Source organism: Chiloscyllium punctatum, chromosome 2 (assembly GCF_047496795.1).
Source record: "Chiloscyllium punctatum isolate Juve2018m chromosome 2, sChiPun1.3, whole genome shotgun sequence".
NCBI lineage: Eukaryota > Metazoa > Chordata > Chondrichthyes > Orectolobiformes > Hemiscylliidae > Chiloscyllium > Chiloscyllium punctatum.
The window spans coordinates 15,471,480-15,487,932 of record NC_092740.1 but is presented as its reverse complement, the minus strand read 5'-3'; the positions used below and the strand labels follow the sequence as shown (position 1 = coordinate 15,487,932).

At 42.6% G+C, this 16,453-nt stretch overlaps 1 protein-coding gene across 1 annotated transcript in view; it reads right to left on the bottom strand.

Moving 5' to 3' along the window:
• The window catches only part of LOC140494635 (G protein-coupled receptor kinase 6-like), a 119,155-nt gene that overhangs the window by 27,489 nt on the left and 75,213 nt on the right, over positions 1-16,453 (bottom strand). The window contains exons 3-4 of the mRNA XM_072594037.1: positions 10,266-10,378; positions 842-919 (exon numbers count right to left, since the gene is read on the bottom strand). Coding sequence (XP_072450138.1) covers positions 842-919; positions 10,266-10,378 — 191 coding nt within the window. The remainder of the gene's footprint in view (positions 1-841; positions 920-10,265; positions 10,379-16,453) is intronic.

Genomic DNA, 16,453 nt, shown 5'->3' with positions numbered 1-16,453 from the left:
TATGGGAAAAGTAGTTTTAGACAATTAGCCCATAAATGAGACAATGATCTTGTTGAATGGTGGAAGCAGCTCGAGCTAAATGGGTGACTCCTTCTCATCTGTACCCACCATGGTAGGCACCAATAGTTGTGAACTGTCTCTAGGATTGTAAATGTTAGAAATTAAAATGTTACTTTCCAACATTTATTTGATTTAGTTCAACAAGCTTGCAAATAAAGGCAACTGATAGCAACTTTTAACTATTCAGAACCTGGCAGATAAACTTAAGAAAGAGAGTTTGGTGTAACTGCTGAAATCCAATTGGGTATTTTTAAAATTCAAATCAATCATTCACAGGTTGTGGCCATCACTGGCCAAGCCAGTATTTAATCCCCAACCCCAATTACCCAGAGGGGAATTGAGAGTAGGCCACATTGCTGTGGTTCAAGTCCCTACTGTGGGAATCATGCCAAGACGAGGGATTGCAAAATGAATGAAATCTCATCATTGCTCACTGCAGGGCCTCTCACCCCAACAATGGGGTTATAGCATTTAACAACTGAAGCTTATAGAAGACTGATTGCCTGAATAGCTGACAGGAGGGAGATGGCATTCCTACAAACAGATGTTGTCGTATATTTAACATTCTCAGCAAAGGGCATGGGAGACAGAAGATAAGATTTGGGCAAAAAAATAATTTGGTAGGTAACGGAGGAAACGGCTAATTGACATTTTTTTTAAAAAATGCATTTCAATATCTTAACAGAGAAAAAAAACTTTCACAAATTGAATTTCTCCATAATTGTATATCAAAAGATGACAAATTAGTTTGAGATTATGGAAAAATTGCATACCAACATACCCCATTGTTGAAGTAGGTCTCTAAAAGCTGGAGTCCGCAATCTCGACGCTTCTCATCCGGAGCCACTTCATAATCTGCCTAGAAACAGATAGTATCACAATCAGACCATTGTCAGGAATGGAGTGGAGCTAAGGTTAGAATTTAAACAATCTGATTCACGTGTATTGGCTTCTTAAAACAGGACAACAGTGAGAAATTAAAAATGGTACCATCTCTTTAATTGGCATTATAAACTGATGTCTAATCTTGGTTTGTTGCTTCCACTGATTTTCCTCTTTGTTGCTCACATTGAATTCCTTCCAATCTCTGTATCCTCCATTGACCTCAATGCACCAGGAACTCTGTTCTTCCAATTCCAGCTTCTTGTGCTTACTGCACCACTACTGATCTTCCATAATCTAAACCCCAAGCCCCAGGTAACCCTTCCCCTAACCTCTTGACTTCTCTCACCTTCTTTAAGTAGTCAAGTCTTTGACCAAGCTTTTGACACCTGACCCAAATGTTCCCTCCGTTAGTTCTGGGTTACTTTGTCTGTGGCACCGCTGCAAGGCATCTGGAGACATTGTGCTAATTGAAAGACGCTTCATAAATGCAAAAAGGTTTTTCCTTTATTCTTTCACCTATTGTCCATATCATTCCTGTCATCAAATGATAGACTTTTACAACACAGAAAAAGGCTCATCAAGTCTGAAACAGGCAACAAAACAAACAACCTGTGTGCGTGTTTAACTTCTCTGTACCCTTATCTCTCTCGGCACCATATAGAGATGGGTTAGCACTGGTGCCTCACAGTGCCAGGGACCCAGGTTCAATTTTAGCATCAGGACCCTGTGGAGTTTGCACACACTTCCAGTGCTTGCGCGGGTTTCCTCCAGCAGTCCAAAGATGTGCCGGTTGTGTGGATTGGCCATGCTAAATTGCTCAAAGTGTCCAGGGATGTGCAGGCTAGGTGGGTTAGCCATGCAGGGTTACAGGGACAGTGGTTCTGAGTGGGACGCTCTTCAGAGAGTTGATGTGGATGTGGACATGATGTGCCAAATGGCCTGTTTCTATACTGTAGGGATTCTGTGATTCTTTTGTAGCTCAGAAGAGATTCTTAGCACAGGTTTTCACCTGCTCTGATTAACCACCAATCAACAGCAGGTTTAGACGTAGGAAGGAATGTACTTTACAAAAAGGGCATGATCCTATTGTTGGTTCCCACCCACTCCTACAGCTTTCCAGATCTTTTAAAGTTTAAAGTTTCCCATGAGCAATGCAAGGTGACTCATTTCACAACCTCTCCCACATGGTAAATGCCTAACCCTGTACTTAACACTTCTTGTGATATGGAAAAAGTTCTCTCATCAAGCAAAGACGTTTCAACCCATCAGATTGGCTCTTCAACACATGCAGAGGTTTGGTTTCTCTCCAGGACTCAACATTTCCTCCATAATTACTGAAACCATTGAACACAACTCCAATTTACAAATCCCCCTCTTGATCAGGACTGATCCAAATACTTTCCAAAAACCTAGAACTAACTGCTACTTTTGTCAACAGTTTCACACACTCACTCTGTCGAGTTTTAAGGGGTTTGGGGTTCTGGATGAACCAACATTCATCAGGAATTATATTTTAGGAACTTCTGCCTACTTAGACCATTCAGCTAAATTTACATTTCTCCATCACAACATTCACCTCTCCATCTGAGAAGTTTTAAATTTGGAAGTGTTTATGCAAAGAACTGAAACCCTAAACTTGTCTTTCACTAATTTTAGCCTCGTTCTTCAAGTTGTATGAAGTTGTGCGTGGTAAAGTTTGGAAATTAGGCAGAGATGAAATGGACACTCAACACATCAATATTGAGAATAACTAGCCCAGGTCCTGCCAACAAAAACCAAAATACTGCAGGAGCTGTAATTCTGAGACACAAACAGAAAACACTTAGCCAGTCAGGCAGCGTCTGTGAAGAGAGAATTAAAGTTAATTTTGATGAAGAGCAGGAGACATGCAGTAGGATGCTGGCACAAGGCCAAAAAAGGGAAACACTGAGACAGGTAAAGAAATACAAGACAGATCTAGAGAACCAGTTAAAAAAATCTTATTCTTTTAATAAATTTGGTTGAACCTGGTATGATATATCTCCATGATCATCAGATGAGGAAGTTGGAATTTAACCCAGATCTTAAGAGCACTACCACTGTGTCACAAGATCTAGATAATCTGTAAGTAGCAACAATGACATTATCGTCAAGTGCTGCAGTCCAAAGCAAAAGGTGCTAACAATACGACAGCAAAGAATTGAACTGGCTATTCCGAACCCAAAAGCCAAAGAGTGCTAAATTGGAAGGGGAGGTGCTGTTCTTCAAGCTTCTGTTGAGCTTAATGGGAACAGTGTAGTCTTAGGCAGCACACAGAGGTCAAGAAACAGAATGCCAGCACACCTCTCTATTCAAAGATGATGCAGAGACCTGGGTGTTCCAGCAGCCTCTACTTTTTGTCATTTACGTAAATGATTTGGATGTGAGCATAAGAGGTACAGTCAGTAAGTTTGCAGATGACACCAAAATTGGAGGTGTAGTGGACAGCGAAGAGGGTTACCTCAGATTACCACAGGATCTGGGCCAATGGGCTAAGAAGTGGCAGATGCAGTTTAATTCAGATAAATACGAGGTGCTGCATTTTGGGAAAACAAATCTTAGCAGGACTTATACACTTAATGGTAAGGAGTGTTGCTGAACAAAGAGACCTTGGAGTGCAGGTTCATAGCTCCTTGAAAGTGGAGTCGCAGGTAGATAGGATAGTGAAGGCGGCGTTTGGTATGTTTTTCTTTAATAGTCAGAGTATTGAGCACAGGAGGTGGGAGGTCATATTGCAGCTGTACAGGACATTGGTTAAGCCACTGTTGGAATATTGCGTGCAATTCTGGTCTCTTTCCTATTGGAAAGATGTTGTGAAACTTGAAAGGGTTCAGAAAAGATTTACAAGAGTGTTGCCAGGGTTGGAGGGTCTGAGCTACAGGGAGAGGCTGAACAGGCTGGGGCTGCTTTCCCTGGAGCGTTGGAGGCTGAGGGGCGACCTTATAGAGGTTTACAAAATTGAGGGGCATGGATAGGATAAATAGACAAAGTCTTTTCCATGGGGTCAGGGAGTCCAGAACTAGAGGGCATAGGTTTAGGGTGAGGGGGGAAAGATATAAAAGAGACCTAAGGGGCAACTTTTTCACACAGAGGGTGGTATGTGTATGGAATGAGCTGCCAGAGGAAGTGGTGGAGGCTGGTACAATTGCAACATTTAAGAGGCATTTGGATGGGTATATTAATAGGAAGGGTTTGGAGGGATATGAGCTGGGTGCTGGCAGTTGGGACTAGATTTGGGTTGGGATATCTGGTCAGCATAGACGGGTTGGACTGAAGGGTCTGTTTCTGTGCTGTACATTCTATGACTCTATGGCAAGGGTAACAGGAGGAAGGCAGCATCAGAGAGCTGCTGTCACTGGACTAGTAATCAAAAGATTCATGCTAATCCTCTGTTACAGTATGAGAGAACCTCAGATTCGTAAGAAAGTGACAAAATTTGAATTCAATTAAGAAATCTGGAATTAAACGCTAGTCTAATGGCAATCTGGTAACTACTGGAAATACAGTGACACAACGGAGGGTGGCTCAGTGGTTAGCGCAGCTGCCTGACAGCGCCAGGGACCCAGGTTCATTTCCAGCCTTGGGTGAATGTCTGAGTGGAGTTTTGCACCTTTTCCAAGTGTCTGTGTGGGTTTCCACTGGGTGCTCTGGTTTTCTCCCACAGTCCAAAAGATGTGGGGGTGAGGTGGATTAGCCATGCTACATTGCCACATAGTGTCCAGGGATGTGCAGGCTAGGCGGATCAGCCATGGGAAACATGAGGTTATAGGTATAGAAGATGGGGAGTCTGGGTGGGATGCTCTTTGGTGGGGCATTGCAGATTCAAATAGGCTGAATGGCTTCTTTCTGCACTGTAGGGATTCTGCGATTATCATAAAATTGCACCTAGTTCATGAATGTCCTTTAGGGAAAGAAATCAACCATCTTCATCCAATCTAGTTTACGACTGACTCCAGATCCGCAAAGCTGTTGGCGCTCAACTTCCCTCTGAAGTGGCAGAGTAAGTCATTCAGTTCAAGAGCAAATTAGGGATGGACAACAAAAGCCTTGCCAGTGACCCCCCACATCTAAAAGAATAAATAGAAAATAAAGAAGAGAAAAGTTGATATATCAGCAGATTGGCCTGAATTTCCCATTTGCTTTATGAACCCACTATAAAATTGCATAGATACTGGCAGGTGAAGTGTCTATCTGGTCTTATCATTGGGAGTGCTCCAGAATCCTGTCCATAGAAAAGTACAAGATCAAAGATCTGAATCTAAACATCGTATATTGTCAGAAGTCACATACACCAGGTTATATATAAATTATAAGCTTCCAGATAAACCAGTCGGACTATAACCTGGTGTCGTGTGACTTGTGACCTTGTCCACCCCAGTCCAACACCAGCATGTCCACTTCAAAGCTTGCACTTGACCACACAGTTTTCTCCTTAACTCTTTGCAGTAGACTGTTTTGCAGTCAAGTTATTGTCCACACAGAGGTTAGTGTAAAGCAGCACTCAGCCAGGTGCCTCTCCTCAGGAAGAGAAGCTGCAACTCAGGTTTCAAACAAGAGTCACCAGTCTGGTTTCAGGCCCTCAGGGGAACTAAGTTATGAGAAAGCTTCAACAAACTCAATAGTTTTCTTTAGTCTGGCCAAAATGAGAGGGAAGGCAAGCCAACATTTTAAATATTGGAAATCTGTAGTCTACATTTTGGTGATAAGGAGCAGGAACTTGAGCCAATTTAGTCCTCCTTATCCAAAATTGCATCTACAGCTAGAGTAATAGCCTGCTGCTGGTTAACTCTAATAGATCTGCAGTTAACTCAGTCTTCCTATCAAGGAAAGATATACCACCAGAGGAGCACTAAACTAATTCCTGAGCGCACAGGAATTGAGAAGATTAAGTCTACATTCGAGTTTTCAACAAATGAGAGCCTATCTCACCAAAATACTCAAAATTCTTAAAGGGGTCAACAAGGTACATGAGGAAAGATCTTTCCCGTTGAGGGGGTGAGAGAGTGGTCAAGAAACAGGAGAGTGTCTCAGAATAAGAGATAGACCATTTAGATATAAACTATGACCAGAGGTAGGCCATTCAGCCCTTCCAGCCTGCTCCATCATTCAATATGATCATTGCTGATCCAGTAACTCAGTGCCACTCTCTCTCCATTGATGCTTTGAATATGTTTAAAACAAAATCAATCCCTCTCTCGAATATACTCAGTGATCAGCCTCCACAGCCTTGTGGGAGCAAATTCTACATAGTTTGACCATCCTCTGGTGAGGAAATGTTTCCTCAAGTCATTTCCTATATGGGAGGTAAAAACAAGGACTGCAGATACTGCTCCTCGGATGCTGCCTAACCTGCATGCTTTTCCAGCAGCACTCTAAATTTCCTATCTGGTCTACCCCATATCCTGATATGGTGTCCCCTAGCTCTACACTCACTAACAGGGTGTTGGGGGGGGGTGGGGGGAGGGCGCGTACATCCTCCCTGCATCTGTTCAGTGCAGTCTGGTTCAAGTTTCAACCAGATCTCCTCTCATTCTTTCAAACTCTCGTGATCACAGGCCCAGTCGATCCATTTCCGCACAGGGCAGCCCTGCCATCCTTGGCATCAGCCCAGTGAACCTTCGCTACACTCTCTCTATGGCAAGAGGCCAAGATGAAAGATGTATTATTTTCTTTTATATTCATTAGTAGGATGTGGACAGTACTGGTTGGGTCAGCATTTATTGCCCATCTACAGTTGCCCTTGGGCGAGTTGCCTTCTTGAACCACTAAGATCAATTTTATTAAATGTGCTGGGTCAAAATTCTTGAATTCCCTTCCTAATGACACTGAAGGAAAGGGATATATTTCCAAGTCCTTCCTTTTATTGCTATTGTTGACCTTCTGTAAGAGGTCATGGGTTTGGAAGGTGCTATCCAAGGAGTTTTGATTAATGCATCTGTAGGAAGTACACACAACTGCTACAAACATCCCCATTTCAGATGTTATGACAGAGAGAAGATCATTGATGAAACAGCTGATGTTTGGATCTCTCTTACTTCCCAGAGGAACTCCTGCAGAGATGTCTCAGAGCTGAAATGACTGACCTCCAGATATATCTTCAACCAGTGGAGAGTTTATCCACTGATTCCCATTCTCCAAGTTTGAACCAAGACTGTAATAAGATCAGCAGCTGAGTGGCCCTGTTGGAACCCAAACTGGGCATCAGTGAGCTTGATAACACTGCTGAAGACACCTTCCAACAATTTACCGATGAGCAAAATGTGCTGAGCTCCCCTATCATTGAAAATGGGGATATTTCCCAAACCTCTTGCCCCAGTGAGTCGTGAAATGGCCACCACTATTTAAATGGTTTGATCAGTTTGTCATGGAATCACTTAGATTCGCAACACTAAGTGAAGCTTTCGACTTCTCTACCCCAGAATGCCATGGAAATGTAGTCATGAAGTATGTTCAGGTTAGAGATTTCTAGATATAAAGAAATATCATGGAATTAAGGAAAGAGCATTGAAAAAATGGTCAGGAGGTAAATCAGCCATAGCCTCACTGAATGGTGGGACAGGGCTCGATAGAGCAAATGGCCTATTCTTGCTCCTATTTCCTACTTTTCTAAATTCTAGAAAAGTCCAGAAGCTCAACTAGCCATCGCTTTAACTAGTGGAAAAGCTACTTCCCTTATTGAAGGTTCAAATAAGTTTAAACCAAATCTAGTACTGTATATAATATAATGCATTAGATGCTATACAGTAGTGAAATACAAATGGTTGACTAGTGTGTTGCGCAATTTGCTGTCATGCAATCTAGTTAATTAATTAACCCTTCTCTATACCTTAGGTACACATAAATAAGGAAGAAAAAACATTGTTCGTTTTTGACCATTTACATCAAACTTTGGCTCAGTGGAAAGAGTGAGGTCAGAAGGACATATATTCAAATAGCACTGAACAATAAAATGATTAGATTCCCTACAGTGTGGAAACAGGCCCTTCGGCCCAACAAGTCCACACCGACCCTCCAAAGAGTAACCCACCCAGACCCATTTCCCTCTGACTAATGCACCTAACACTATGGGCAATTTAGCATGGCCAATTCACCTGACCTGCACATCTTTGGACTGTGGGAGGAAACCAGAGCACCTGGAGGAAACCCACACAGACATGGGGAGAATGTGCAAACTCCACACAGACAGTCACCCAAGGCTGGAATTGAACCTGGGACCCTGGTGCTGTGACGCAGCAGTGCTAACCACTGAGCCACCATGCACAATCCCATGACATTCTTCGAAATAGTGTATGGAGATTCTTCCCCAGTGTTCTGGCCAACAAAATAAACAGATTATCATGTCATGCATTGCAATGATTTTTGTGGGAGCTTGCTATGCATGAAAATTGGCCACCACTGCAGCTACATTACAACAGTGATGTTCAAAAGTCATCAGCCAGGAAGCTTTTTAGGTTCATCTTGAGTTTGTGCAAAGAACCAGGAGCTACATCAATTCATAACTTTCTCAATAAACCATCTACACAGTTGGGTAAGGTGAAGGGGATAAACTAGATTGAGGCAAATTTTAGAAAGATGCAAATTCATTTCCCCATTTATAAAAGGTCCAACTACTCAAACACAGCATGATTTGATAAATCGTTTCTTCAGACTGAGTCACGCCCAGAATCTATCACATCAACATATTGCATTTCACCAGGACGCACCTATTTGTCACTGGAGCAATTGTATGACATCTGCATCAAAGGCTGTTCTCAAATTTAATTCTGGCTTTTCTGTGCCCTCAGCTGACTTGACCCTAAACTGAACTCTCTCCTGAAACCTCTTTCTCTCTTCCTTCACAATGCTCCTTGAAATATATCTCTTTGACTAAGCTGTCACTTGTCCCAAAATCTCATGTGGCCATGTGTCAAATTATGACACTGAAGTACTTTTGGATAGGTTACTATATTAAAGGCACTTTATCAAAGACAAATTACTGCCATTGGTTTTTAACCAGATACAAGGTCTCTCTTTCCATAGTAAAAGTTAAAAATCACCCAACACCAGGTTATAGTCCAACAGGTTTATTTGGAAGCAAACTAGCTTTCCGAGCACTGCTCCTTCATCAGGTGGTTATCAACCACCTGAAGAAGCAATGCTTCAAAAGCTAGTGCTTCCTGTTGGGCTATAACCTGATGTGTGATTTTTAACTTTGTCCACCCCAGTCCAATACCAGCTCCTCCAAATCATGGTTTCCATAGTAAGTCACTTTAGAGTGATACAAGGATTGCATCTGTCACAAGTAGCTAGACAAAGGCACAATAAAAATATAATTTTTTTAAAATACTATTTAATTTCTCAAACAAAGCTGATACGAGAGGTTTAAGTTGCTTGCAAATTGTATACCTATAGCTACGAGACTGAAATCTATCTGGCAACATGGAAAATTGCCCAGGGGTGTCCTGTACACAAAAAGCATGACAAATCCAACCAGGCCAATTCCTGCCCCCAGTCTGTTCTCAATGATCAGTGAAGTGATGGAAGGTGTCAACCAACACTGCTATCAAGCAGCACCTGCTCAGCAATATCCTGCTCACTGATGCTCAGTTTGGCATCTGCCAGGTCTCTTCAGCTCCTGTCCTTATTACAGCCTTCATTTAAACATAGACAAAAGAACTGAATTCCAGAGGAGAGAGGAAGGTGACTATCCCCGACATCAAAGTCACATTTGATCAAGTATGGCATCAAGAAGCCCTGACAAAGCTGGAGTTATTAGGAGACAATAGGAAAGCTTGTTGCTGGTTGGATCATGTATGGCACAAAGGAAGATGGAGGTGGTTGTTGGTGATCAGTCATCTCAGCTCTAGCAGTTCCTCAGGGTCCTAGGCCCCATCTTCAGCTGCCAACCTTCCTTCCATCATAAGGTAAGAAGTGGAGATGTTCACTGATGATTGCACAATGTTCAGCAGCATTAGCAAATCCTCAGATACAAAGGAAGTGGTGCCCAAATGCATTAAGACCAGGACTACATCCAGGTTTGGGCTGACAAATAAATTCATGTTACACAAGCGGCCAGATAATGACTATATCAAACAAGGCAGAATCTAACCATCATCCCTGGACATTCAGTAGTGTTATCATCATTGAATGCCCCACCATCAACATCCTAATTGACTGCAATTGATTGCTATAATTAATCAACAGTTCCATCACTGATCCATCACAGATTAATTGGATGGTAGAATACAAACTAGAAGGATCTTGGTCGTCTTCTCTCGTGAATCTGACTTAGATGTTATGATTGCGCTGAAGTGAAGACTTACCACTGCATCCAGGAATTCAATGCATCGCTTCAATTCAACTCTGGTCTCACAGAACTGCCTGAAAAGGGTTCTTCCAATTGGTTGCTTGTCACACAGGTTGTAATAATCCCTTTCTGAAAAATAAAAAGCAACATTATTTACGAGAAAAGTGCAGAAGCCACCAAACAGTCAATGTGATGTCAATGGTCCATATCTTTACAAATTGACAGGAATACTTAACATGTATAAGATGAATGACTATACAGATAATATCGTCATTTAATCAAAAGTTCTGGGAATTAATGGCAAATTAATCAGCTTGAGAGGTTTAATACTTTTAATCTTGCTTTACATTTGATCAAATCAATATTCCTTAAGGATGTAATTTCACAGAGAGGGGGGATTGGTAGATATCTGGAACGCCATTCCACCCCAACAAACATATTGAGATAACAGGTTATTTAACATGTCAAAATGGAGATTGAAATAGAGTTAACACCGAGTCCGGTATGACTCTTCAGAGCAAGTTGCTGAGTTTGTCCAACATTCTGATTCCCAGCATCTGCAGTATTTTGCTTCAACATCTTAACTCAGTTTCTCTCTCCACAAGCTGTCAGACCTGCTGAGTTTCTCTAGCATTTTCACTTTTGTTTCAGAATGCCAGCATCCACAGTATTTCACTTTTAAGGATTTATGGAATGGGGTCCCATGACTCCAGCAAAGAGTAGGTTTGGAAGGATTTCATTTAAATATATAATGCTATAAACTGACTTGGCAATGTATATATGGGCATATTATTTTAAGTTAAATATTAGGAAGAAATAAAACAAAGGGTATGCAAACCTTGAAACAGATTAGGCACCAGGAAATAATGTGACTGGACTAGCAATCTGGAGGCCCTAGCTAATTTTCTGAGGACGAGTTCAAATCTCACTCTGGCAGCTGGTGAATTCAACTCAACTAATAAATCTGAAATATAAAGCTTGTTTCATTCTTGAGGTCACCATTACGGTTATCGATTACTGTGAAATTATCTGACTCACCAATCTCCTTTAGGGAAAGATATCTGCAATCTGTACCTGGTCTGACTGATATCAGACTCCAGACCCACACCATTGTAATTGATTAATTGACCAAAGACACCTCAGAGTGCTGGTTCATCATTCCTTGAAAGTGAAGTCACAGGTAGATAGGATAGTGAAGGAGGAGTTTGGTATGCTTTCCTTTATTGGTCAGCGCACTGAGTACAGGAGTTGGGAGGTCATGTTGCGGCTGTACAGGACATTGCTGAGGCCACTTTTAGAGTACTGTCAAACTTGAAAGGGTTCAGTAAAGATTTACAAGCATGTTGCCAGGGTTGGAGGGTCTGAGCTATAGGGAAAGGCTGAATAGGCTAAGGCTATTTACCCTGGAGCAGAGGCTGAGGGGTGACCTTATAGATATTTACAAAATTATGAGGGGCATGGATAGAATAAATGGACAAAGTCTTTTCCCTGTGGTCAGGGAGTCCAGAACTAGAGGACATAGGTTTAGGGCGAGAGGGGAAAGCTATAAAACTATCCTATCTACCTCTGACTCCACTTTCAAGGAGCTATGAACTTGCACTCCAAGGTCTCTTTGTTCAGCAACACTCCCTAGGACCTTACCATTAAGTGGATAAGTCCTGCTAAGATTTGCTTTCCCAAAATGCAGCACCTCACATTTATCTGAATTAAACTCCACCTGCCACTTCTCAGCCCATTGGCCCATCTGGTCCAGACCCTGTTGTAATCGGAGGTAACCCTCTTCGCTGTCCACTATACCTCCAATTTTGGTGTCATCTGCAAACTTACTAACTGTACCTCTTAAGCTCGCATCCAAATCATTTATGTAAATGACAAAAGGTAGAGAACCCAGCACCGATCCTTGTGGTACTCCCTTGGTCACAGGCCTCCAGTCTGAAAAACAACCCTCCACCACCCTCTGTCTTCTACCTTTGAGCCAGTTCTGTATCCAAATGGCTAGTTCTCCCTGTATTCCATGAGATCTAACCTTGCTAATCAGTCTCCCATAGGGAACCTTGTCGAACGCCTTACTGAAGTCCTTATAGATCACATCTACTGCTCTACCCTCATCAATCCTCTTCATTACTTCTTCAAAAAACTCAATCAAATTTGTGAGACATGATTTCCCATGTACAAAGCCATGTTGACTATCCCTAATCGGTCCTTGCCTTTCCAAATACATGTACATCCTGTCCCTCAGGATTCCCTCCAACAACTTGCCCACCACCAAATTCAGGCTCCCTGGTCTATAGTTCCCTGGCTTGTCCTTACTACCCTTCTTAAACTGTGGCACCACGTTAACCAACATCCAGTCTTTTGACACCTCACCTGTGACAATCAATGATACAAATATCTCAACAAGAGGCCCAGCAATCACTTCTCTAGCTTCCCACAGAGTTCTAGGGAACACCTGATCAGGTCCTGCGGATTTATCCACCTTTACCCATTTCAAGACATCCAGCACTTCCTCCTCTTTAATGTGGATATTTTGCAACATTCTATACCTTCCAAATCCTTTTCCACAGTAAATACTGATGCAAAATACTCCCGTCTTTTCCCCATGAAAGAAGGTCCAAAACTACAGTACATAGGTTTCAGGCAAGAGTGGAAAGATATAAAAGGGACGTAAGGGGCAAGTTTTTCATGCAGAGGGTGCAGCGTGCATGGAATGAGTTGCCGAAGGATGTGGTGGAGGATAGTACAATTACAACATTAAAAAGGCGTCTGGATGGGTACATAAATAGGAAAGATTTGTAGGGATATGGGCCAAATGCTGGCAAATAGAACTATGTGGGATATCTGGTCTGCATAGACGTGTTGGACAGATCTATTTCTGTACTGTACATCTTTATGACTTTAATGATTCTTAACTGTCTGTTGAAATGCCTTAAAGAGCCAATCATTCAAGGGAAATTAGGACTGGCTGACATTGAAGTGCTAGCATTGTACCTTTGTCCCACAACATAGGTCATAAACCTCCCCTCACCCAACCCAAGAATCAGGGCCATATTGGACTAAATTGATAGCTCATGCAGTAGACATGGAGTCACTGGAAGGGTCCAGAAAGGGAGCTGGACAAAGTCCATAATGCAAGTTGATTTCACTGCACATGAAAGAACAAATGAGATGATATGCAAAATACCTCATTAGGAATTTATTTTGATTGCCAATTGATTTCAATCCAATTGCATAAGTGGAATAGGACCAGAGCTGAATAGCCTACTCCTAAACTTGTACAGATAGTTCTAGACTGTTCTGGAATTGGCCCAAGCATTTGTTTTGAATTCATTAGGTTATTTCGTACTTCCTGGGACTTCTGACGTGGAGAATTTTGAAATCAAGATGGGAGTATCATGGCCGAAAGGAACAGACTCTGTCTGACCTCTGGATTGTTTGTCCTGCGTTTATCACTTGCAGCTTACTTCAAATCACAGAGATCCTCCGATACCAGAAAAAGTCTGAACTGCCTGCCAACCTCTCTCACCACTTAGAAAGTAGCGCAGGCAGTGCACATACACACGCGTATACATATACGCACGCAGATGCAAGATGGCACCACACTCCACTCCCAACCAACAAGTCTACAAATTCTAATTGAATCCAGAAGCACAACAATGTCACATATTTTGAAACAAAATTACAGAATATTGAACACAGGGCAATGCAATCAAACACAGGCCACAGTAAACCTCCTGCATCTCCCACATAAATCCTGCCACTACCGACAAATAATTATCTCGATACAATTCACTTACAGTATGAACAGCTCAATGCTCTCAAAACAAAGTGAAACACAGTTATACAAGTGGACGATTTGACAAAGGAGTTAACATTTTACTTCGTACTTGAATGAGGTCTCTGTCTCTCACACACACATGCACCCAACCAAGCACCAGTAATTGGTCTTGTTCCATCAGCAAGATGGTGGAAACAATGCTGGATTAATTAATTAACAATCGCTTTTTGGCTTTTATCTCTGGCCAAGGGCCATCTTTAAGATTATCCAAGGATGCTTCCATTCAATAGAGAAATCAGAACTAGGTAACTGTAAATTTAAGTGACTAACCAAATCCCACAGGGAATTCAGGATCAACCTCTTTGGTAGCTCGCTGGAGCAAGTTTGAGATGTTGAATGGCCTACTCCTGTTCCCAGTTTGCTATTTGCAAGTTTGGAAAGTGGGGAACATGTTACTATAGTAAGTATCTTAGCCTGCTGGACACACTTTCCTCATTCCTGAAGAAGGGCTTATGCCCGAAACATCGATTCTCCTGTTCCTTGGATGCTGCCTGACCTGGTGTGCTATTCCAGCAAGACATTTTCAGCGACTATAATAAGTAATCAAGTAAAATGGGATCATAATAGATGGTGGTTTCTGATGGTACAGACTCATAGAACATAGAACGTTACAGTGCAGTACAGGCCCTTCGGCCCTCGATGCGCGCCGACCTGCAAAATTGATCTGATGCGTATCTAACCTACACCATTACTATCCATATGCATGTCCGATGCCCATTTAAATGCCCTTAACGTCGGAGAGTCTACTACTGCTACAGGCAGGCCATTCCACACCCCTACTATTCTGAGTGAAGAAACAACCCCCAATATCTGTCCAAAATCTATCACCCCTCAATTTAAAGCTATGTCCCCTTGTGTTGCCTTCACCATCCAAGGAAAAAGGCTCTCCCTGTCCACCCTATCTAACCCTCTGATTATCTTATGTCTCGATTAAGTCACCTCTCAATCATCTCTCCAACGAAAACAGCCTCAGTTCCCTCAGCCTATCCTCGTAAGACCTTCCTTCCATACCAGGCATCATCCTAGTAGATCTCCTCTGAACCCTTTGTGAAGCTTCACATCCTTCCTATAATGCAGTGACCAGAACCGCACGCAATACTCCAGATGCGGCCGCACCAGTGTCTTGTACAGCTGAATCATGACCTCGTGGCTCCAAAACTCAATACCCCTACCAATAAACGCCAACACACCATATGCTTCTTAACAACCCTATCAACCTGGGTGGCAACTTTCAGGGATTTAGGCACCTGGACACATCTCTCTGTTCATCTACACTGCCAAGAATTTTACCATTAGCCCAGTACTCTGCTTTCCTGTTACTTTTTCTCAAATGAACTACCTCACACGTTTCCGCATTAAACTCCATTTGCCATTTCTCAGCCCAGCTGAGGGTTGCAGGATGTTTCCAGGGTTGGAGGATTTGAGCTATAGGGGAGGCTGAACAGGCTGGGGCTTTTTCCCCTGGAGCATCAGAGGCTGAGGGGGTGACCTTATAGAGGTTTACAAAATTATGAGGGGCATAGAGTGGATAGGGTTAATAGGCAAAGTCTTTTCCCTGGGGTCGGGAAGTCCAGAACTAGAGGGCATAAGTCGAGGGTGAGGAGGGAAAGATATAAAAGAGACCTATGGGGCAACTGTTTCCACGCAGAGGGTGGTACGTGTATGGAATGAGCTGCCAGACGAAGTGGTGGAGGCTGGTACAATTGCAACATTTAAGAGGCATTTGGATGGGTATATGAATTGGAAGGGTTTGGAGGAATACGGGCCAGGTGCTGGCAGGTGGGACTAGATTGGGTTGGGATATCTGGTTGGTATGGACGGGTTAGACCGAAGGGTCTGTTTCCACGCTGTACATCTCTAGGACTCTATCTTATCTACATCCCTCTGTAACCCACAACATCCTTCAGCAATATCCATACCTCGGCCTACCCTAGTTTCAACTGTAAATCTACTAACCCATCCTTCTATACCACCTCCAGATAGTTTATAAAAATGACAAACAGCAGTGGCCCCAAAACAGATCCATGCGTCACACCACTGGTAACTGAGCTCCAGGATGAACATTTCCCATCAACCACCACCCTCTGTCTTCTTTCAGCAAGCCAATTTCTGATCCAAACAGCTAAATCACCTTCAATCCCAAAATTCCTTATTTTGTGAAATAGCCTACTGTGTGGAACCTTATCAAACACCTTACTGAAGTCCATATACACCACATCTGCCGCCTTACCTTCATCCACCTGTTTTGTCACCTTCTTGAAGAACTCAATAAGGTTAGTAAGGCACGACCTAGACTTCTCAAAACCGCGTTGACTACCCCTAGTCAAATTATTCCTTTCCAGATGATTATAAATCCTCTCTTGTAACCT